We start from the raw sequence: 21938 nt of genomic DNA, 5'->3' as shown, positions 1-21938 counted from the left end.
GAAATATAACAAGAATGTAAATAGTAGTAGTAGTAGTAGTAGTAGTAAAGATGAAGAGGAAAAAGTTAATGAGAACTTTGAGATGGAAGATTAATGTAAGGATTAAACAATGATACAAACAAGTGTCAAGGTTAGAAGATCCACTAATGGTACTTCAAACAAGTATAATATAAATTCTTATTACTCAACTGGAAACCACACACAAAGGAGGTTACAATCAGATTATAATTGTTAACATGATTACATTAAGTATCTTATTCGAATAATGTCAATACTTGTAAATATTATCAGGTATTCATGGTGATAACTTATGTTAACAACAAATCAAGTTCCTTTCATAGCACAGGTGTAAGTTATACCATACGGTTGGGCTATGAAAGTGCCAAGCATTTGTTGTACCAGGGGTCGTTCAACACAAATCTAGATTAACCATTTAACAAGCAAGGTATTAAGAGTGAGCAAGATAATAAATATAAAACATGTTAATATCAAGCATTAAAGTCCATGTTGAGCTTATATTATATTTATTCTTACACCATTAGTGTAACCTTTTCACCTTGACATAATAGATTTTGCTAAACATAATGAAAGAAAGAAACATAAATAAACAAGATAAGAACATAATTATAAAAATAAAGGAAAGGAAATGAAGAGAATAAACAAGAGATTAATATAACATCAAATAAAACTTAAACATTACAAAATACAAAGAAAAAGGGCAAGAGCATGATCTTGATCTGAACACAAAGATGCCTAAATCCATGGCAAATGCCTCCTTTTATAGGCCAAAATTTGGAACTATTGATTTGATGAATAATTGTTGAGTGGGTGGCCACATCTTAACTTGGTGAAAATCATTATCTTCTTGTTTGAATAAAACTTCATTGCTAACATCAGAACTAGAACCATATGAAATCATGAAAGTTCTAGGAAATTCTCTTAGCTTTTCAAGAAAAAAAGTTGAGGTCATTTGGACTTCTAGAACTCAAGATATGGGCTGAACACTGAACAGTGTCTGGGCTGCAGAACAGATTCGGACTTCTCCGTTGTTGCTATAATTTGGACTTGAAAAAATGCCTTCTTAGATTTTTCTGTTCACATGAAAGTTGTAGGCCTATGTCTCACCAAATCTATGTAAAAATTTGAGATCATTTGGACATCTAGAACTCGAGATAAGACCCAGATACCGAATAGTGTTCCAGTTTGGACTGCACCAACATCTCTTTTCTAAGCTTCACCCTTCTTTATCTTTAAAATTTCAGTAGTTGAATTCATCAATCAATCCTTTGATTTATGTGATAAGCCTGCATTTAAGATGAACATTTACCATATATTAAGGCATTTTATAGTATCACACTTGTTATTATAAAACATGCTTTAGTTAAGGAGTTATTGATACTTCAAGTGCAAAATGATGATATAAAACCTTAATAAACATGCACTTTTAAGTATTAATCACACCCCTCAACCAGCTTATTACTAGTCCCTAGTAATCAAAGCGTTAAAATAGAAAAACAATTTGCAAGTTCCACAAAGCAAGGCATTCATCATTCAACTTCCATTAATCTATCCAAATAAACAAACTCTCATTAAATTTATATTTCTGCTTCATACTTCTTAAACAAGATATTAATAAACCTTCTTTTTATGTGCTCAATGTATGAAAACATGAAAACATAGATGATGGGGCTTTTGTTGGAAGAAAACAATATTATGTTCGAATGTTTAAGGTTAACTTCTTTGGGTTGGGATTACTATTATTATTATTATTATTATTATTATTATTATTATTATTATTATTATTTATTCTCTTTTTTTTTTCAATACACATACAACTTAAAACACAATGTATCTTTAACCCATGTAACGAGTTTTAGGCTAATGACTCCCAGACCAGTTGGTCTTAGGACATTAGGTGTTGAGACACCCCTACAAGCTTAGCAACTCGGGTTGCAGATACTGATACGTAGATAGTGCAACGTTTGATTCCCTTAAGCTTTTCTCCATAACCCATGTAACAAGCTTTGGGCCAATAGCTCGCAGATCTGTTGACAAAACTGTTATCTCGGCAGCGTACTGAGTTTCTTAGATACAAGATTGGCCTTACTGATGGGAGTCTTATCTTGCGAGGGCATATTAAGGAAATCTACATAAACTCTGCCAAAATCAAGCAACAAATTCCTACCAAAGTTTAGCATTCCAACTATTACAAATCTTTCCATTTACTGCAAAAAATATTCTGCCAGAATTATAGCAAATGTCCATATGTATTCATTACCAAAAACAAACTCTTCTCTTGTATATATTTCACTCGACATTATAATGAAAAAGTGTGGTTTTCTCTATCAATTATATGAGTAGTTGTTTGATCTTTTTATGTTTTTCTAGAAAAACAAATAGCAAGCAATGCATCACTTTCTTTTTTTGGTGAAATCAAGAATATATATAGAATAAAAAGGGAAAACCTGAATAGAGAGAGAGCAGAGCTTTAGCTACATAAGTTGTAACCTAGGCATCAGCCTAATTACAAGGAAGAAAAATAAAAAAACAAACAGCCCTACTAATGGAGCAACAAGTCAAAAACCAAATGAAATCAGAACTTAAACGGACTAAGCCGAAATGCATTCGTGATTTCTATAAAAATCAACACCTATAGATTGGCAAGCGGACCAACAACATTCCTACATTCCTAATCAATAATAAGTGGATTGGCAAGCGGACCAATTTTTTAATCAATAATAACCCATTTTAGATTTCCACTAAGTTATCTTCCCCGGGTCGGATGAAAGTTCTTTTAACATAAAAAATAAATACTAGTTATATGACTTCTACTTTATCATGGGTTGAATGATTTGTTTTTTTTCAACATAAAAAAATAAATATACATATTTTTTACATTAAAAAAATTGTAATAGTAGATAAAAAAGCTGATATGTATAAGGGAAAAGAAAAACTTTTATGTTTATTTTAATATTATTTAAAAAAATATTATTTTAATTAGATAAATTGATAATCCACGTTTATTATCATTAACCTTCATTTTTTCCCCCTTCTTGGGGGGGGGGGCCTTTTGCTGAAAGTTATAGTTTGATATCATTTTAACATTTGGTAGCATCATTTCCCAAAATAACAAGAAAATCAAACCCTAAGGGGTAATTTATTGTTATTATTTGAAAATAATACATATAATATTGGCAGCACTCTTGACAATTTTATATTTTTTGATCACTTAAAGAGAAAAGCATGTCTAGAATCGGGCGAGCTCTACACATGAGCTCTAAGGGCTCAACTTTGAACATGGTCATTGCTGTCTTCTCTAACATGTCAATCTTGTTTTCACCAACCCTTTCCCACTCAAAGCACTGTATCAACGATCCCAAAGTTAAGGTCATCACTCTGTTTGCTAGGCCATCTCCAGGACAAGCTCTCCTTCCCATCCCAAAGGGGATGAACTTCCATGCATCAACTCTGCCTGCAGATTCAAATCTCTCAGGCTTGAAACTTGTGGGCTCATCCCACAGTGTAGGGTCTCTATGGAGAGACCGTGCGTTTACAAATAATATAGTCCCAGCTGGTACATGGTATCCTCCAATGGTACAGTCGGAGGATGGCATGTGCGGTGGTATAAGCGGTGTCACCGGACATAAACGCAGATTCTCCGATATGATGCTCTGAAGGTAATGTAGTTTTGCAAAATCTGACTCTTCTATCAAGCGGTCTCCAACTTGAGCGTCCAGTTCTGCTTTAGCTTTCTTTAGCACGTCTGGATGGTTGAGTAGATTGGCTAATGCCCATTCCATAGATGTAGCAGCAGTCTCTGTTCCCCCAAGCAACAACACCTGCACAAAATACTTAGGATTTTACTTTGAACTATCTTGAATATGACTTGTTGGATAGATCCACAGCCGAAGCTTAAAAGAATCTTGACGTGCAAACTAATCTCACGACATTCTCATCGTTGAAGAAAAACGTGGCTTAAGGTGATCGTTTGTGGTTTCTCTTTGTTGTTTTTTAATGAACGAAATTTAAGAAATTGAAAGGGGAGATGATACCAAAAGAAATGTGAGTGAATCACAAAGAATAAACAACAACAAAAACATCATGTGTTTCCTTAAAAGTTAAATGATTGAATCAACATAAAAAAGAGTTTGATTTGACTAACCAGAACATGGCCTTTGATTACTTCATCCGTGTAGTATTCAGGCTGTTCTTCTTGCAGAGCAAGAAACCGGTTTATCATAGTGTTTCTGTCCCTGTCATCTCGATGCTCATCAACCAGTCCTTGTAAGAACACATCCATCTTCTTACTTAGTCTATCCAACTTCTTCAAGTGCCCAGTAAAATCAATCCACTGCAACAATGGAATCATATCCCCCAAATTTCTCACGGCAATACATTCGGCAAACTCTTCCATGATCTCCTTAAAAATCCTGGCCTCTTCAATTTCCTTAACATCTTCTCCATAATACCTCTTCCCTGCAACCATTCTCATTATAATATTACACGTCAGGTCAAAGAGCATGGACCTTAACTCCACCTTAGCATAGTTACCATGCTTGGAAACACCGTGAAGTCTACGCAGTAAGGCCATGACTTCCTTTCTTCGGATGCTAAATAACTGGTCTTGCCTTGCTTTCTTTTCTGAAGCAAGAACTTGGTTGAAAGAACAAGAAACGCCATGCATGGAAGGAGAAGAGAATAGCGTAGCCATAGCGAGGTACTGTAGTCTTCTTCCATGCGTAAATTGTTGAACAGGCTCTAGCTTACCGATCCTCCTTTTAACCAGCCAGGCAATTCTTCTCACTGCATGCAGCCTTCAAAAACTCAAGGTCCACATAACTGTGTATCGGTCAAATTGCGCAGCATGGCATTCGAGATTTTCTTGAAAATTTATATCATAACATCGTTTGAAAAAATTAAAATTGAAACGATTAGAAAAAACCTCAAACTCTGCCCACGTTGAAGCCACCACCTTTGAATTTTAAAATGGCAAGGCACCAAATATTATCATTCCAACTTGACTACTTAGACTTCATGACTTTTCACATTTCATATGGTTTTTATACATACAAATTTCAATATTTGTACCAAATATTCTTATTTCCTTCATGATGGAAACATAAAATCTCCCACAAAACATATAAAAACACCAAATTTCAAGGTTCCTTTTTGTTAATTAATGATTAAATTATTCAATAAGACGGGAGAATATATAAATTATAATAGTCTTCGTAAGAAAATGTTATCACGAGGGTATCTAGAATCATTAAATCCTAAATTATTGATAAATTTTTTTATTAAAATATATAGAAAGGTATTTACTTTGAGTTATACCAGCATCCAAGTCCAAATCTTCTATGTCAAGTCCAAACTGGATCGGCTGCAACTCTCGTAATGATCCACTTTCGATTATGAGCCGATGAGTTTTCTTAACATGGAGAAGCCTAGCCATTGCAGCTTGCAAGTAATCCGAGCCCAAGCTCAAAGAGTATTCTTTGTAAAGGCTAGCTAGAGAGGATATAGTCCCCCTGAAATGATTCAAACGAAGGCGACAGGTGATTCCTTGACTAGAAAAATCACAGGAGAAAATAATGGTGTCGAAAGAAAATTCAGCACATCAGTCTCTGTTTTATCTCTAATTGCTAAATCTTTTCGACGTGACAGGTCCAATTTTATTTTCAATCAAATTAAATAAGATATTTAGTATGTAAATTCTAATTAAACCGATTAAATTTTTAATAATAATTTGATTGATTAAACCAAGATGGTATAAATCTAGCCAGGTTAAAATTAAAGAAAAAAAATGTTATTGGCAGGTAGGAATGCAAGAAAATTAATTTAGAACAATGTTCACTTTGATGAAGTTTTGAGAGCATGCAGCTCAGATGCCTCCACTATCTAATTAAGAAGATGACACTGAAAGCAAAAATCTTCTGCACAGTACCTGGAGGCAGAACTCTCCTTTTGGTTTCAAAGTTAATTTATTTATGAAAATTATGTTTGTTACTGTACAAGAAGGATATTGTTGGTGTTATTAAAGTTGTTGCTAGCAACCCTGAGATATAGTTCAACTGGTCAGATTTTAGTTTTATTTTCTAGATATCATCAGTTCGAGTTTTACAAACCTTAGAGTCATTGTAGGTTTATATGATCGTTAATTTTAAGGCCCGTGAGATTAGTCAAGGTACGCGTAAGCTGACTCGGACACTCATTTTAATTAAAAAAAAAAAAGTTGTTATTGGTTTGATGGTTCAATTTCAATAACTTGTTGATTTGAGATTTGATTTAAATTTTATTTTTTAAAAAAATTAAATAATTATAAAAATTATCGGAATGTAATAATCGATATTATTAAACTTATTTTGATTTGGTGAATTAACTCGTGACGTACTTATTTGAGATCTGATATAGATCTTATTTTAAATTAAATCATTATAAAAATTATTTTTGTTACTATAAAAAAAGGATGATGTAGTAATAGATGTTCTTAAACTTGTTTTAGCTTGGTAGATCAACTCAATGACTTGTCAATTTAAGATTTAAAACTGTATTTTTATTTTAAATTAAATTATATAAAAATTCAATCCAATCAAACATAATTTTAAATAGATTTGAGGTAACTTGTTCAACGAATAAGACATTGACCTAGCCTAGTCATGGAATTTAAGAACTTTGACAGTAGCATAGAGATGATATTTTTGCTAAGATGTTTGTATGGTGAAATCTGAGGGAAAGCGAAGGGTTACTTCAATCGGAGACTAGGGTTTGCAAAGAGATGAGAGAAAAAGGAAGAAGAAGACAGACGTCCAAAAAGAAAAGCTGAGAGATATATGCTTCTTTGGAGTGCTCTCTTGTCGTGGGACCCTGTTCTATCTTTTTCAAATGTCTTACATGTAAATGAGAAGCGATCATCTTTCTTTGTGCATGAAAAACAAAAAAATTTACGTCTGAGAAATAGAGAAAGGCACTTCTTGATTTGACAGGGCACCAAATTAAGTCTCTTTTTGGGATGGATTCTTTTGTTTTTTTGGAAAAGAAGAAGGAGGAGATTACAAGAGATCTTGATGATCAAGGTTCATAAAATACATCACCTCCCAATCTTTTCCTTAAAATTTTTGGATTATATTAGCATTCTTTTACACTTTTTTTTTTTTGAAAAATAGTTCTTTTTACATATAATTTTAGCTGAGAGGATTCTTGATTTAATAGGAATATCTTTATATGTGCTTCACGTGTTTTTAAACAGAATTTAATTACTATTTATATATATAAAAAAAAAAATAGTGAAAACAAAAAAAAACATGTCTCTTAATGTTTTTTATTTAGAGATTCACTCCAAAATAATTCCATAGCTAGATTTATTTTATATTTTTGTTTTCGTTTTTATAATCAAACATGTTTTTATTCCTTTTATATATATTATTTTTGTCTCGAAACAATTGTTCTAAAACACTAAATGCTTGTTTATTTAGGTATTGTTGAGTTTTCTGAATATCGTACACGCATTGAAAATTATGAAATAAAATTATTCAGAACTTTCTAAGATCTTGTGAGACAGATCCATATTTGTTTAGGATTTATTATATGAACATCTTATCTTATTTCAGCTTAGAATAATTCTTTAAGAGATGGGTTCCACAAACCACAAGTTATCCAATTGTTTGGCCTCCAACGATAATCCATACGAACCATCCTTGAGAAATATCATAAATCCCTATTTAGAAGATAAGGATTGTTATGTCTAGAGTGCTAGATCCAATTTTGTAATTTTGTTGTTTAACAAACAACAACCCCTAAAATAAGAGGCATGATTTACTATTTATATGGAAATCTGAAATACCCTATAAATTGACAATTATCATTTTGCCTCCTAAATAATATTTGTATATTAATTCAGGACATTTTAGAGATTGACTCAATTAAGTCTTTACTTGATTTTTCTAAATCTAAAAAATATATTCTAAATCTGTATTAATTATATTCTAGTCTTTAATTTTTAAAATATATTTTAACAAAGTCATGCTTAATTAAATCATCTCAATTTAATTTTGACTAATGGTTCTTAATGTGTGTAACCCATTATATTCTTAATTTGTTGGTCTAAATATAAATTATAATTCTAATTAAATAGAATTAAATAAATTAAGTAATTTTTTTATTATCAATTAAATAATTGATTAATTTATATTTGAAGATCAGGTGCATCGTTTAGCAATGTGTCATCATCTCTCAAATATTAAAAAAATCATTAGTGATTTGACTAACTTTCAGTGACCAGTTTTTTAATGTAATTAATATCATTTCATCAATAATATTATGATTTAACATTAAAGTATAAAGTATGTCTTCCATGTTAAATCATGTTTGTTTTCTATATAATAGTCATTGATCATTTGAATGAGATTTGAAACTCTTTTCAAGTCTCATTTCACATTGGCCACCTAAATCAATATTATTTGAAAATAGATTGAACATTTTTCTTAATTCATCTAAGGTGATGAATTCTCTCTTTATCACTCAAGTATCTTCATATAGTTCATGTCATATTCAATGCCTGTCATTTAGTTGCCTCGATTAAGATAACATTTAACATGATCAAAAATAATATTATCTATATAAGATAACTTAGTGGTCTAAAAGTTAAGGATCACTTACACAACTATCACGTGAGTCTTTTTTATAGACATAAGTGATCTCTCTATATGGAACTTTTATGCGAATCAGTTTAGTGTACATGTCTTATGAGAATCACCTACATATCAGTTCTAGGTATCCCTTGTACCTCAGCTCATGAGAACAATTGTTTTCTTTTATATATATATATAAGTCTTTACGGAATCTAATGAATATCATTTATTTAAAAGAGTATCAACCATAAACATTTCAGGAACAATGCTTTATTACAATAAGAATTTTATAACTATAACAACTTTAAAATTTTTTTTGGTAATATATTTGTGTCCTATAAATTTTATCTTTATTCTAGATTCATTAATCTAATAATATATAAATATTAAAGATAAATTAAGTTTTTATTAATAATAAAAATATATTTACATAAATATAATAATAATTGATCACAAAATATATCAAAATAACAGGTATTTATATGCATTTAATAAATAAATAAAAACATCATTTCTATGTTCTTTTTTTTTCTTTGCTGGAATTATAGTTTTTACCGCGGGCACTAAATAAACACACAGCCTAAGAATAGATTGATAAAAGATAGGCTACATAAACACACAGCCTAAGATTGGATTGTTAAAAGATGGAGGTGTTTGCCAATAGTATAGCACTTGGCTTTTGTGTTTCTGACAAAAGTTGTGGGGCTGCTGTCTACAGGTTGTTCAATTTCATTTCATTTTTTATTGATGGCAATGCGAGAAGCAAATGTGGTGGAGATCATCAATCTTTTCAAGATTTATTCTTTTGGCCACACAGCAATGTCTTTCTTCTCTCAAATCATGGCAGTAAGGTACTGCATAGTTGTAAGATCTCAAAAACATGGATTCTCTCTCTGTCTTTCCCGCTTAATTTATCTTCCCTCCTGCTTTAAGTTCTTCATCTTATGCTTGGCCTTAGTTCACGTGCCCTTGCTCAATAGCAAAGCTTTTTTCTCAGATTAAATTATACATGTAGCTTGCAGCAGCAGCAGCCTTTAGTTAACTTAACCTATTTGTGTATGTCCCAGCAGCTTTTTCTTTCTTTTATTTAAAGGGAGATTATGTGAGATATTGCTTTGCCTTTCCCATGATTACATCTCAATACTTACACGTTGGATTTGAGCTAGGCACTTGGGCATTAATCCCATCAAGATGAGCTTTAGGAACTTTAATCCAGAAGGCAATAGTCGAATTTCCATTAGCACTAACCTCTGTGTTTTTTCTTAATACAGCATTGTTCTTGATGATGGGTATAATCATCCATCATGTGAAGAATTGACCAATGGTTAGTCACTTGGTGGTTATGATTATTTGTTAGTTCCTAATATATATTTAGAAGTTGATGAATCATAAACTCCAGCCGGCCTCATCAATAATCAGAGTTACAATTTAAACATAGGCAAAGTTGCTAAACCCAATCGGGTCATGGGTTAGACAGGTTAACCTAGTCAATTCAAAATCAATTCGGGTTTTGGTCAGGCCGTAGACCAACACAATAAGCTGATTGGGTTTGACCGGGTTAACTCTCACCTACTATAATTTGAAAATCAACTCGGGTCTTAGATCAATGGGTCATTAGTTTAAGGTACCGAGCCAAACTTAATAACTTTGAAGATAGGTTAATTGTGGGGTTAAGGTTAATGTAATGTAATTAAGCACTCAAAAGGAGACAACTTTTTAAAGGCACCAATAGACCACACTTGTTTTTGGCTCTCCAGACATGAAGGCCCATGCTTTTGATTTCTCAGTATGCTTCTTGAGACAAGGTATAGTATTCAATAAGTTAGGCAAGGCATCAAGATCATGAACATAAAAAACTGTAACTGATATAACTTTGTCTTTACATTTTCTATTGGAGTATAAAGCTACACGGGCTCAGCAGCAACAATGACTTGAATTATTCTCTAAGAAGAGTGGGTGTCTTGTTTTTCCATGGCACCTTCTGCCCTATAGGACCTCAAGACTTAGAAAATGCATGCTCCTACTTCTCAGGACCCAACCCAAATGCCTTCCAGCTCCTCCCAGGCTACACTTTATGCAGCTATTATCGCAGTAGTGTAGCAGATTAGCATCGCACCTGTTTCGCCACACCACTAGAAGAGCATCCACTGAAGATCTGCACAGTTTGCTTCCCCATCATCACCCTCTCTTGATTATCTTCAAGTATGAAAATTCTGTCCCCTTGTCATTGATTTTTCTAGCGTGAGCTTCTTTGATCAGAATTATTTTTTCTGGTGTTTTTTTTTGTTGTTGCTTTTTTGCTAGAAACTAATGGTATTTAAATGGCCATTTCCATTTTTGCAGCTTTGACATCACATCTAATGTATCATAATTCACAAGTGGCATCACTTTCACCATGTCTTCTGAGTTTAATCTTTATCTCTGTAGTCTTTTGTTTATAGATTGCAACTATTTTGTGGCAATTTATAATTTCCGTGTGCTGATGGAAGTCAATAGGCAGGCATTCTTCGCATTGCAAGTCTTGGTGTGTGTTGAGCTTTTGTTCTCTTTGTTTGCGGTCAGTGTTCCAATTTCAAAAAAGAAATAGAAATAGAAAGAATGGATACGTATTTGGATTGAAAAAACAGAGACGAAACAGAGACAAAAACATAAAAATAAATTTATTTTTAAAACTGTTTTGAAATGAATTTTTATCATTTCAAAACAGGAAATACATCTCCCCTGTCCCAATTGTCTCTTTCTCTTATAATCAAAATATGGAGTATTAAATTTTTTATTTTTCTTTTACAAATTTTTTTTCTCAGGGATAATGACGGGCTGCAAGACCACAGACAGGAAACAACAATTGAATCTCTCTGAATAAGCTTTAAGTCTACAGTTATTTGATAATTTTCAGAGTTGTTACTACCCGCAATCTCCCTTCAGAAGACTATGAACGAACTAGGTTCTGAAAGATCAAAGCCATGGAACATATACACAAGTTCAGACCCTGCACCATCTCAAACAGGAGTTATTGACAGGGAAGCTCCATGGAAAAGTTTTGGGACATCCATGAATGCGATTTCTTTTGGTTTTGTTGCAACAGCAATCCTGGTATCAATGTTTCTGATAATGGCCATCTTTGAACATCTCTTTCGGCCTTCTCCTCCTTTTTCCTCACCTCAGGAGGTCACCAATGGTTCTGCGGAATCAAGACCACTACACAAACTCGGAAATCCACGAACAGTAAGTGCCCGTTTGTCTACACGTGGTAATGCCGCATTTCAAACTATATTAAGCTTGAAAAAACATCAATTTTTTATGCTTTTTCAACCTAAACGCAGCTTCGGTTTCTCCATATCTCGAGACACAAAATAGTTACTACATTATGAAGCATTTAAGTTATAATGTACTATACATTCTAAATTCTTGACCAAAAAGAGAAGCAGTTACAGGGTATTTTTCTGTGGCATGTGTAAGAGCTGGTTGTGTGCTTCTAAGGATTGATGACAACAAGTTCTTGGCTTGGTAACAGGTTCCAGCAGCTTATGCATCAGATTTTTCAGTGGTGATGCCTGGACAGCAACACCCTACTTGTATTGCCCAGCCAGCACCTCTACCTTGTCCAAGAGAAAGGATAAATTGGCCTGCCCATGAGCAAATTACTTGAAAAACATGGTGTAATGCTTGCGTTGGATCATGTAGAAAATGTTTTGTTATACTATGTATCTAATCCAGTATAAAATGGTTCATCATAATTATGCAGTACTCATTTCTTTGGCTTTTGTTACCAGATTGGATTTGTTGATGAAAATCTGGCAATTACTTGGGAATTTAACCACTCTTGACAAATCAAAAAAGAGAGAGACCCTTTTCTACCAACCAAGCTACTTTGAGGGGGCAATTCATAGAAAAATCTTTAGTGATCAAGCAGTTACTTTGCAGAAAAAAAAACCTGAAAAATACATGCCCATAACTCATTAGATAAAGTTTTCGTTTTAGGGATTGAAGATTCACTCACCGGATGTTTCCAAAATAAAATGAATTCTCTTTGCAGAAACAAAAAAAAAATACCAATCAAATTTTATCATGTGTTATTTTTTATTTTATTTTCACATGAAATGATAAAATAAAATTAAAATAAATAACATAAAAAATAAATGAACCTTTATATATTTTTTGACCAATGAAAAGTTGACACTTTTAATGATATATTTAAGATATCTTGTCATATATGTAATATCCCATCAATAAAAATCAACTAATAAAATAATGTCATATAGCATTGGAAAAACCCTAAGAGCTCCTATAAATTTCTATAAATAAAAGGTCTCAACCTAGGAAAGAAAAAAGAGAGGAATTCTTAAAGATACAATTTTTCTTCAAAATAAGCTCTTTAAGTTAGGAAGTTCTCTCAAAAGTTCTCAAGCCTTCTTCTTTTAGATTAACATAAACGCCTCATAGGAGTTCTTCAACAACATTTTAAAGATAAATCAAATGTCCTCTTTAAAGCATCAAATCTTACTTCGCAATATACACCTAAATTCGCATTCTTGTAAAGCACAAATCTTGACTTGATTTCTCAAATAAATCAAGTCACCATATATCAAATTAAAAAAAAAATTAGAGGATTATCTTATTCATTTAAAAAAAATATTTTTAGATAGAGATTGTACATGATCATATATTTAATAAAATCATATATTTAAACACATGTGATTGTTTAATTTCAGGAACTCAAAATTGTATCTAGAATCTCTTGGATGAAGTCAATTCAATAATAAACATTTGTTATCATTTAAACCTTCAATCTCTTTTTCTCTCAAAGCTAATTCAAAAAGAGAATTTAGTATTAATAATATTTAATCGTGTTTTGGCTCATAAAAAATAATAAGAATATTTTTTTTTTTAATTAATTTTTTATCACTTTTATTTTTTCTCATTGTATCTAGCATAACTTGTTTTTTGAGCTAAAACTAGTTGGTAATTTCACAAGCCAAACTTTTTTTATTCTTTTTTGTATTCATGATTATATGTTTTTAATTAAATTTCCCTCACACCATACATTTATTTATTCCAATTTCATTAATCTAAGATCAACAGAATTATCCCAAAAATTCCTAATATAATATATAGTGATACTGAAGCATGGAAGGAGGTGCAATTTTAAGATCTTCATGAGGTCAACAACTAAACTGAGGGATCGGATCAAAAGCATTTCCTAGTTGAGGTACCAATTCGATATATATAATCGAGGGATTAAATCGTACAATTAATTCAAATCTTAAAATCTTTGAATTTTGTACTGGCGCAAAAGAAAGAAAGGGAAGGACATGCAACTGAGAACGCGCCTCAGCCTTGAATATTGCACAGTCCTCCTGGAATCTTGCATTCAATCAAAATCTCTGTTTCAAGGTAAGCTGATCCATCAGCATCTGCTCAAATGCCTACACAGAACCCAAGAAACCAATCTTACAAATTTTGATGTGCCATTCGAAAAACTCGTTGATTTTTACATAGCTTGCAATGAACTCAAAATCGCACGCCATGTGTTTGATAAAAGGCCCCACAGGCCCAAAAATGTTGTTTTATGGAATTTATTGATAAGAGCTTATGCTTGGAATGGTCCCTATGAAGAAGCCATTGATTTGTACTATAAAATGTTGGGTTATGGTATTACACCCAACAGGTTCACCTTCCCTTTTGTTCTCAAAGCGTGTTCGGCTCTAAAAGAAGTAAGTGAAGGAAGAGAGATTCATTTTGACATCAAAAAAGACTTCGTCTTGAATCTAATGTCTATGTTTCCACCGCTTTGGTTGATTTTTATGCTAAATGTGGGTGTTTGGATGATGCAAAAGAAGTGTTTGATAAAATGCATAAAAGGGATGTTGTTGCGTGGAATTCGATGATTTCAGGGTTTTCTTTACATGAGGGTTCCTATGATGAGGTCGCACGACTGCTTGTTCAAATGCAATATGATGTGAGTCCTAATTCATCAACAATTGTTGGTGTCCTTCCTGCTGTCGCTCAAGTGAATTCATTGAGACATGGAAAGGAAATTCATGGGTTTTGTGTTAGGAGAGGCTTCGTTGGCGATGTGGTGGTAGGAACTGGGATTTTGGATGTGTACGGGAAATGTCAGTGCATAGATTATGCGAGGAGAATTTTTGACATGATGGGTATTGTCAAGAATGAGGTGACTTGGAGTGCTATGGTCGGTGCATATGTTGTGTGTGATTTTATGAGGGAGGCATTGGAACTATTTTGTCAGTTGTTGATGCTCAAGGATGATGGAATTGTTCTGTCAGCGGTAACTCTTGCCACTGTTATTCAAGTTTGTGCAAATTTAACTGATTTAAGCATGGGAAGTTGCTTGCATTGTTTTGCGATAAAGTCAGGATTTGTTTTGGATTTGATGGTCGGAAATACTTTACTTTCAATGTATGCCAAGTGTGGGATTATCAATGGTGCAATGAGGTTTTTTAATGAAATGGATTTAAGAGATGCAGTTTCGTTCACTGCTATCATTTCAGGGTATGTTCAAAATGGTAATTCTGAAGAGGGTTTGTGTATGTTCCTCGAGATGCAGTTGTCTGGGATAAATCCAGAAAAGGCAACCCTGGCTAGTGTTCTGCCAGCTTGTGCTCATTTGGCTGCTTTACATTATGGGTCTTGCAGCCATTGCTATGCAATCGTTTGCGGATTTACAGCCGATACCATGATTTGTAATGCTCTTATTGATATGTACGCAAAATGTGGGAAGATTGACACTGCTAGGAAAGTATTTGATAGGATGCATAAGCGGGGTATTGTGTCATGGAATACCATGATAATTGCTTATGGTATTCATGGGATTGGATTGGAAGCACTATTGTTGTTTGACAACATGCAGTCTGAAGGTTTAAAACCAGATGATGTGACTTTCATTTGTCTCATATCTGCTTGCAGCCATTCAGGACTTGTTGCAGACGGCAAATACTGGTTTAATGCCATGACTCAAGATTTTGGAATCATCCCCAGAATGGAGCATTATGCATGCATGGTTGATCTTCTAAGCAGGGCTGGGCTTTTCAAAGAGGTGCACAGTTTCATTGAAAAGATGCCACTTGAGCCTGATGTTCGTGTATGGGGTGCCCTGCTTTCTGCTTGTCGAGTCTATAAGAATGTTGAACTAGGGGAACAAGTGTCAAAGAAAATTCAGAAGCTAGGACCTGAAAGTACTGGGAACTTTGTTCTCCTATCCAATATGTATAGTGCTGTTGGGAGATGGGATGATGCAGCACAGGTTAGGATCACACAGAAGGAACAGGGTTTTGAGAAAAGTCCTGGATGCAGCTGGATTGAGATAAGTGGGGTTGTCCATACATTTGTTGGTGGTGGATATAGGTCCCACCCACAGCTGGCACAAATAAGCAACAAACTTGATGAACTACTGGTGGAGATGAAAAGGTTGGGTTACCAAACAGAATCTAGCTGTGTCTTCCAAGATGTCGAGGAAGAGGAGAAGGAACGAGTCCTTCTTTATCATAGCGAGAAACTAGCTATTGCATTTGGAATTCTTAGTTTGAGCCCCGACAAGCCCATCTTAGTAACTAAGAATTTGCGAGTTTGTGGTGATTGCCATACTGCTATTAAATTTATTTCTTTGGTAACTAAGAGAGACATAACAGTAAGAGATGCAAGTCGATTTCATCATTTCAACGATGGAATTTGCAATTGTGGGGATTTCTGGTAAGGGTAAGGATGGAGGTTTTACAGGTCCCAATAGCGCATCTATAGTTAAAAGCCTACAGAATCTGCTTTTCCCTTACCGGCTATGTGATGACAGTTATGCAGCAGGTAAACATTTACTTGTAGTTTAGCATCTTGTTTCCAGCTTCCCTTGATTTATATGGATAATTTACTAGCTTAGTGATGCAGACAACTTGGAGAATATTGAGTGTTTTTAATCATGTTTCAGTTGAGAATTAGGATTAGAGTCTGATATACATGCAATTGGATTCAGTAGGGTTTTTTTTTAGAAGAGATTCATATTGATATTTAGATGGTTTATACGAGGATATAAGGGCTGGTTTGGAGTTAAAATTGGTTGTGAGCAGTAGCCTGAGGCAGTCTAGCTATAGGGAAAGAGGTGGCGAAAGAGAAGAGAATAGAAATAGAAACCACAGAAACCAAAATATCAGATCACAGTTTTATACCATTACTCGTGTATATAAATATCATCAGGCATCATTTGGATTAGGGCTTCTGGAAACACTTAGACTAGGACTTCTAAATAGACTGTTATAAGCGGAGAGCAACTAAACAGGAAGGAAGACTAAAAACCATAGAATCTAATAGAAATGAACCAATACTCGAAATAGAAGCTAGACCTCATAATAAATCTGAACACTAGCTAGATACTACTGTTTTGCAGGAACATGCTAAGGTTACAAGTCTGCCATTGTTTTATTAAAAAATCACTGGTAACTTAGAGCCAGAGAACCCTAAACCAAGATATCTAAAGTGGACAATTATTCCTAGATGAACAAGACCTTTTGATTTTTTTGAGAACCATGGACCTGCACTTGAATTTCCAAAAGAGGTAAATTCTTCTTTAATATAGGATAAGATGCTCTATCAGTTAGAAATACCTTGCTCTATTTCCTCTGCTTGAATCATAACAAGAATTTCCAATGTTAGAAATTTTCAACCCACAAATTATATGCCACACATAAGATCCCTTCTAAATCATTACCTTATCAAGTTTTCAATGAATAAGCTGCACATGAAACTTAGCTATTGTCCAAGTATCATGTTTTGTTGAAGCATATTGCTATTCTGCTTGTTAAATGTTAAAGAAGAGAACGATGATTCATTATTCCAATCAAACACCAAAGCTTTCATAATCAATGGCTCATTTTGGCTTTGATATCTGCTTAGATCCTCAAGACCTTTCTTCCATAGTGCACAAGCTACAACAGCTTACTAGATGAATGACTTTTGTCCCTTAGGTCCTGCCCTTATGTCTCCTATCTGCAGGTGACAGGATAGCATACATCTCTCGACAAGAATTACTTGGAGAAAAAACAATGAACATTGAAAATGGATTTGGTAGAATTATTAATCTACCCACATGATCCTGACTGAAGTTCGTCTGGATTTTCAATCTATTTATAGAAATTCATAATCATGTTATATCACTGAAAGCATCATAATGTTGCGAGTATTTCATGGCATAGTTACATTCCTATACCTTTTTTTGTGTTTTTTTCCTATTTCCTATATTTCCATCTTTGAAAATCAAATCCTCTATTTCTTTAGTATATCTCTAGGTTGTTTCAGCTGTAGGGAAGGATGACTTTGCTTCCTTTTCTGGCATTTTAGTTGATACCATATGCATAACACTCAATCCCACTCAGCAGGGAGAAGGTAGCATATGAAGAATTGAAAACCTGCCTCGTTGATGTTGCACAAATAAACAGAAGAAAGAAAAAGGTCAGTATTACTGGAATAAGCTTCTGGCAGAAAACTTCTGTTACTTCTTTCTCTACTTATCTCCTTTAATGAATCACCTCGTTGCAAGCTCCATTTTTTTCAAGCAGAAGCACCATAAAGATTTAAATACAAGAGATGAAGTAGTTGTTTTTCAATTATGTGCATTTAGTTTTGTTAGAGATTTACTGTTGTCAATAATTTCTACTAATTTGATAAATCTAACAATGTTACAACACAAGGCATATGAGACTTTGCTTATTTTCTCATAATCTTATCTGGTTTATACTTCAACTATTTTGTGTTATTTACCTTTTCTAATGAAGAATAACAAAAGAATGCCGAATACCCAAAATTACCTAAGATAATTTATTTAATTAATGTAAATAAATCCTTAATATGTGATACGAATAGTATCCCCGTGCTGCAGCAACAGATTCTGTTCCAGGGCTCCAGAAAAAGAATCATGGAAATCTGTTGCATTCATAAGAAGCACCAGCATGGGTGTTTGTCGGGCATGATGGTTATCTTAGCAAATTCAAAGGTCTCTATCTGTTCACTGAACAATGTCCATGCACGGCATTTCAGTGACAGTGTGAAAAGTCACAAAAATGGTGCAAGTCTAGGAATAAAGCTTTCAACAACTGTTTCAAGGAGTATGGCTGAGGATGAGATACAGCACTGTCAGGCTCAAAAGGATAAAATTAAGTATTTTTCTGTGCTTTGTGTTTTTAGCATGCCAGGTATTCTCCTCTGTAACGGATTTAGAACCTTTTTTTTTTATCTGCAATATTTTGCATTGAATCAAAATTATTTTTTTATTTGATGAGTATAATTAAGGTTCTATAAGTATCATTGTCACATCAACTATACATCAATACCCCTTTCACCATGTGGGGAACTCTTATGCTTGAATATCTTTGACAAGTGACTTTATAGTCTCTTACATGTGCAGTTTGCAAATGGCATATCATTAGCTAACAATTGACTGCTATTGCCCTGAACTATCTTTGAGACGCACTTTCTGGAACTAGGGTTTTGGACCTTTTGGTTTGGTAGAACTTGCAGTCTTTCTAGGTGACCTTTCTCCATGTTTTCCATCGATAGAGCTTGATTGAGTCTTTAGATGAAACTGACGTGAATCAATAACTAAAGCGGATGCTATGGTTTGACTCGTGAAGATTTGGTAAATGAAAAAACATGAGCAGAAGAAAGCATCTGCTGAGACTCAGAGGAACAGTTGCTGCCAACATGCATATATGTTCCTGTAAATCTTGTTGTCCGGAAAGCTGATATTGGTTGACATCATGGATGAACAAGATAGAATCTGAGCTGTCTGGCTGTCTCTCTCATGCAACTCATCATGATCTTTGCAATATGGCCTGTATGAGTTCGTGTCTAGGTGTTCTTTCACGTTGATGCAGCTATTCCTTTTTTTCCCTGTCTGTGTGAAGCAAAGTACCATTTTACCCCCTTTGAAGAAAATCTTTACTTGAGAAATGCCTGTTCCGATTTCCTCTGATCTTGTAGTGGTAATTGTGAAGCCACTGATGCCCATGTAAGTGTCTACCGGAGAGGTACTTCTGTCTTGTAATGGATCTCCACTGCTTTGCTAGATGCAATTGCTGTTCATGGTTTCAGAAACAGCGATACCATTTCTATTTCTTTCTCGCATGAACCAAGCAGGGATACCAGCACCTTTTCTCGTTTAGTTTATCCAACAGGTTCGATGTTATACATTAGTACTGATCATTTTTTTTCCTCCTAATTCCGTCTCTTGTAAAGAAATCTTGCAGTTTGCGGCTTAGGGTTGGAGATGCAGATTTTTCAATGTCCGACTTCATTGATGTGCATGTGGTTGTGAAGATTGTGTAGGTTCTCCTTCTAAATCTACAGTATTTCTGTCAGAGAACCTGCTGCAACAACTACTACTGATAATATTGATGAAGCTGATAGAAATGGTAAGGATGCAGCTATTTCTATTAGAAGTATCTCCTAGGCTCCGTTTGTTTGCTGGAAAGTAGTTTTATTTTTTGGAAAATGAATTCCGAGGAAAGTGAATTCCGGAAAAGTGAATTCCAAAAAAGTATTTTTCGATGTTTGGTAGTGTAATGAAAAATAAGTTGGAAAACACTTTCCAGTGTTTGGTTATGTCATGGAAAATGAGCTAGAAAATAACTTATTAATATTTTATTTTTTCTCAAGTTTATTAAAATAATGAGGAACAAATCTTACAAATTAAAAAGTTAAATAAGAATGAAATTGAAAAAAATATAATTTTATAAATTATCTCAAATAAAATAAATAATAATCAAAATAATAGAGATCAAATCTAAAAAATTAAAAAAAAAAAAAGAAGAAGAAATTAAAATAATAATAATCAACATTTCATAAATTATTTCAAATAAAATAAGTAACAATCAAAAAAATGAGGATCAAATTTGATAGATAAAAAATTTCAATAAAAAAATGATAAGGAAGAAGCAAATAGCAATTATAAAAATAAAAACCAAAATTAATATAAAAATAAAATTTTAAGAGATGAAATTGAAAAATAAATATTCAAAACAAAATATATATATATATATATATATATATATATATATATATATAGCAATTAAAAGTTTGAGGATCAAATTTGATATAATCAGCAAATAATGATATTTCTAAATTTTTCACAACTCCCGGAAAGTGTTTTCCGTCCAAATTTTCCAGGAAAACACTTTCCTGAAAACCAAGCCAAATTTTCCTTTTCCTGGAAAATGTTTTCCGTTGACCAACTTTCTTAATAGCAAACAAACACAAGAAAGTTTGGAAAGTGATTTCCCAGAAATCACTTTTCGGAAAACAAACACAGCTAAAGGAAAATACTTTTCTGAAAATTAAGTCAAATTTTTCTTTGACTGAAATATTTTCTGTTGATTGGAAAGTGTTTTGCGTTAACCGGAAAGTGTTTTTCGGTTGACTAGAAAGTATTTTCCGTTGACTAACTTTTCTAATGGCAAACAAACACAGGAAAGTTTGGAAAATGGTTTCCCGAAAACTAGTTTCCAGGAAACAAACATGCCCTAGTAATATTTTACACTAGTAGATGACTGATATAATTTTCGTAACCAATAGAAGGACTTTAAATATCAGTTTTATTCACGGTTAAAAAAAATCAATCTCATGCTCACATGTTTTGACTCAATTAATTACCAAGTCAACTCATGACTTGATTGAAATCGGATTGAAATTCAGTTTGATTTTCGAAAAAAAAAATTCAAAACAACTCATTTTAACTTTTTAAAAAATTAAAATAATGTTTTGACCGGCTTGAATTGACCATTCTAACCTAAGATTTTGGTATTAAATTGAGTCATTCGCTGGACGAAATCAGGTTTATTAATCTTGGTGTTTGTTTTTGCAAGTAAAACCAAAAGATAACCTGCTTCAACCTTATTTTCTCAATTGTTCAAGCTATCCACAAATAAAAAGTTACTTCAACCATTTGAATTCAGCAAAAGCTACCGAACATTGTATTTGAATTGCCGTAAAATTTAAAGGAACAAATTTTTTGAAACTACAATTGAACCTTGTTCACCACACAAAACTCCACAATCCTTTTTACCTTCCAAAAATATCCCAACAGCCACAAGAAGTTAGAGTTGTTCACCACACAAAACTCCATAGAGGGACTGCGAGGTGGTAAAGTAGCGAGGCAGCTTTGTGTTGGTTCTAAATGCAATGATTTTGTGATTTTTTTTTTTTAATTTTTCTTTTGGAGATGGAGTAGTGTAACGTAGTTTTAAAATCTAAATTCTCCCAACAATCAACTTGAATTCTATTTAGATCGATGTTGATTGGAAAAAAATAATA

At 33.3% G+C, this 21938-nt stretch overlaps 3 protein-coding genes across 5 annotated transcripts; 2 read left to right on the top strand and 1 right to left on the bottom strand.

Moving 5' to 3' along the window:
- Nucleotides 1-3127: 3127 nt before the first annotated feature.
- On the bottom strand, nucleotides 3128-4744 carry LOC118035422 (cytochrome P450 81Q32). Its single transcript, XM_035040984.2, has 2 exons — nucleotides 4163-4744; nucleotides 3128-3839 (listed from the first exon to the last, which is right to left on the bottom strand). Exons 1-2 carry the CDS (start codon nucleotides 4709-4711, stop codon nucleotides 3213-3215), a joined length of 1176 nt encoding a protein of 391 aa, XP_034896875.1. The 5' UTR covers nucleotides 4712-4744; the 3' UTR covers nucleotides 3128-3212.
- Nucleotides 4745-9404: 4660 nt separating this feature from the next.
- Nucleotides 9405-12399, top strand: LOC118035430 (uncharacterized). 3 transcript variants are annotated; one of them, XM_073408017.1, is made up of 3 exons: nucleotides 9405-9491; nucleotides 11432-11852; nucleotides 12142-12399. In XM_073408017.1, exons 2-3 carry the CDS (start codon nucleotides 11559-11561, stop codon nucleotides 12274-12276), a joined length of 429 nt encoding a protein of 142 aa, XP_073264118.1. In that variant the 5' UTR covers nucleotides 9405-9491; nucleotides 11432-11558; the 3' UTR covers nucleotides 12277-12399. The 3 variants fall into 3 exon arrangements, with proteins under 3 accessions (XP_073264118.1, XP_073264119.1, XP_034896884.1); XM_073408018.1 differs by having other exon boundaries at nucleotides 9455-9478; XM_035040993.2 differs by lacking the exon at nucleotides 9405-9491 and adding an exon at nucleotides 9543-10829.
- A 1345-nt stretch (nucleotides 12400-13744) lies between these two features.
- Nucleotides 13745-20140, top strand: LOC118035427 (pentatricopeptide repeat-containing protein At3g16610-like). Its single transcript, XM_035040990.2, is given in 4 exon segments — nucleotides 13745-14392; nucleotides 14395-16445; nucleotides 17973-18083; nucleotides 18511-20140. Coding segments are annotated over 2 exon segments (2400 nt in total). The 5' UTR covers nucleotides 13745-13939; the 3' UTR covers nucleotides 16342-16445; nucleotides 17973-18083; nucleotides 18511-20140.
- The last annotated feature ends 1798 nt before the right edge of the window (nucleotides 20141-21938 follow it).

This window comes from Populus alba, chromosome 3 (assembly GCF_005239225.2).
Source record: "Populus alba chromosome 3, ASM523922v2, whole genome shotgun sequence".
NCBI lineage: Eukaryota > Viridiplantae > Streptophyta > Magnoliopsida > Malpighiales > Salicaceae > Populus > Populus alba.
The sequence above is the reverse complement of the archived record's forward strand: the minus strand, read 5'-3'. Positions and strand labels throughout refer to the sequence as shown.

Bases quoted from the DNA above. Each gene is read 5' to 3' on its own strand.
- LOC118035422 (XM_035040984.2), bottom strand. From the start codon at position 4,711: ATGGCTACGCTATTCTCTTCTCCTTCCATGCATGGCGTTTCTTGTTCT. The intron at 3,840-4,162 runs GTTAGTCAAATC...TATTTTGTGCAG, and splicing joins TAATCAAAGGCCATGTTCTG to GTGTTGTTGCTTGGGGGAAC.
- LOC118035430 (XM_073408017.1), top strand. From the start codon at position 11,559: ATGAACGAACTAGGTTCTGAAAGATCAAAGCCATGGAACATATACACA. The intron at 11,853-12,141 runs GTAAGTGCCCGT...GCTTGGTAACAG, and splicing joins AACTCGGAAATCCACGAACA to GTTCCAGCAGCTTATGCATC.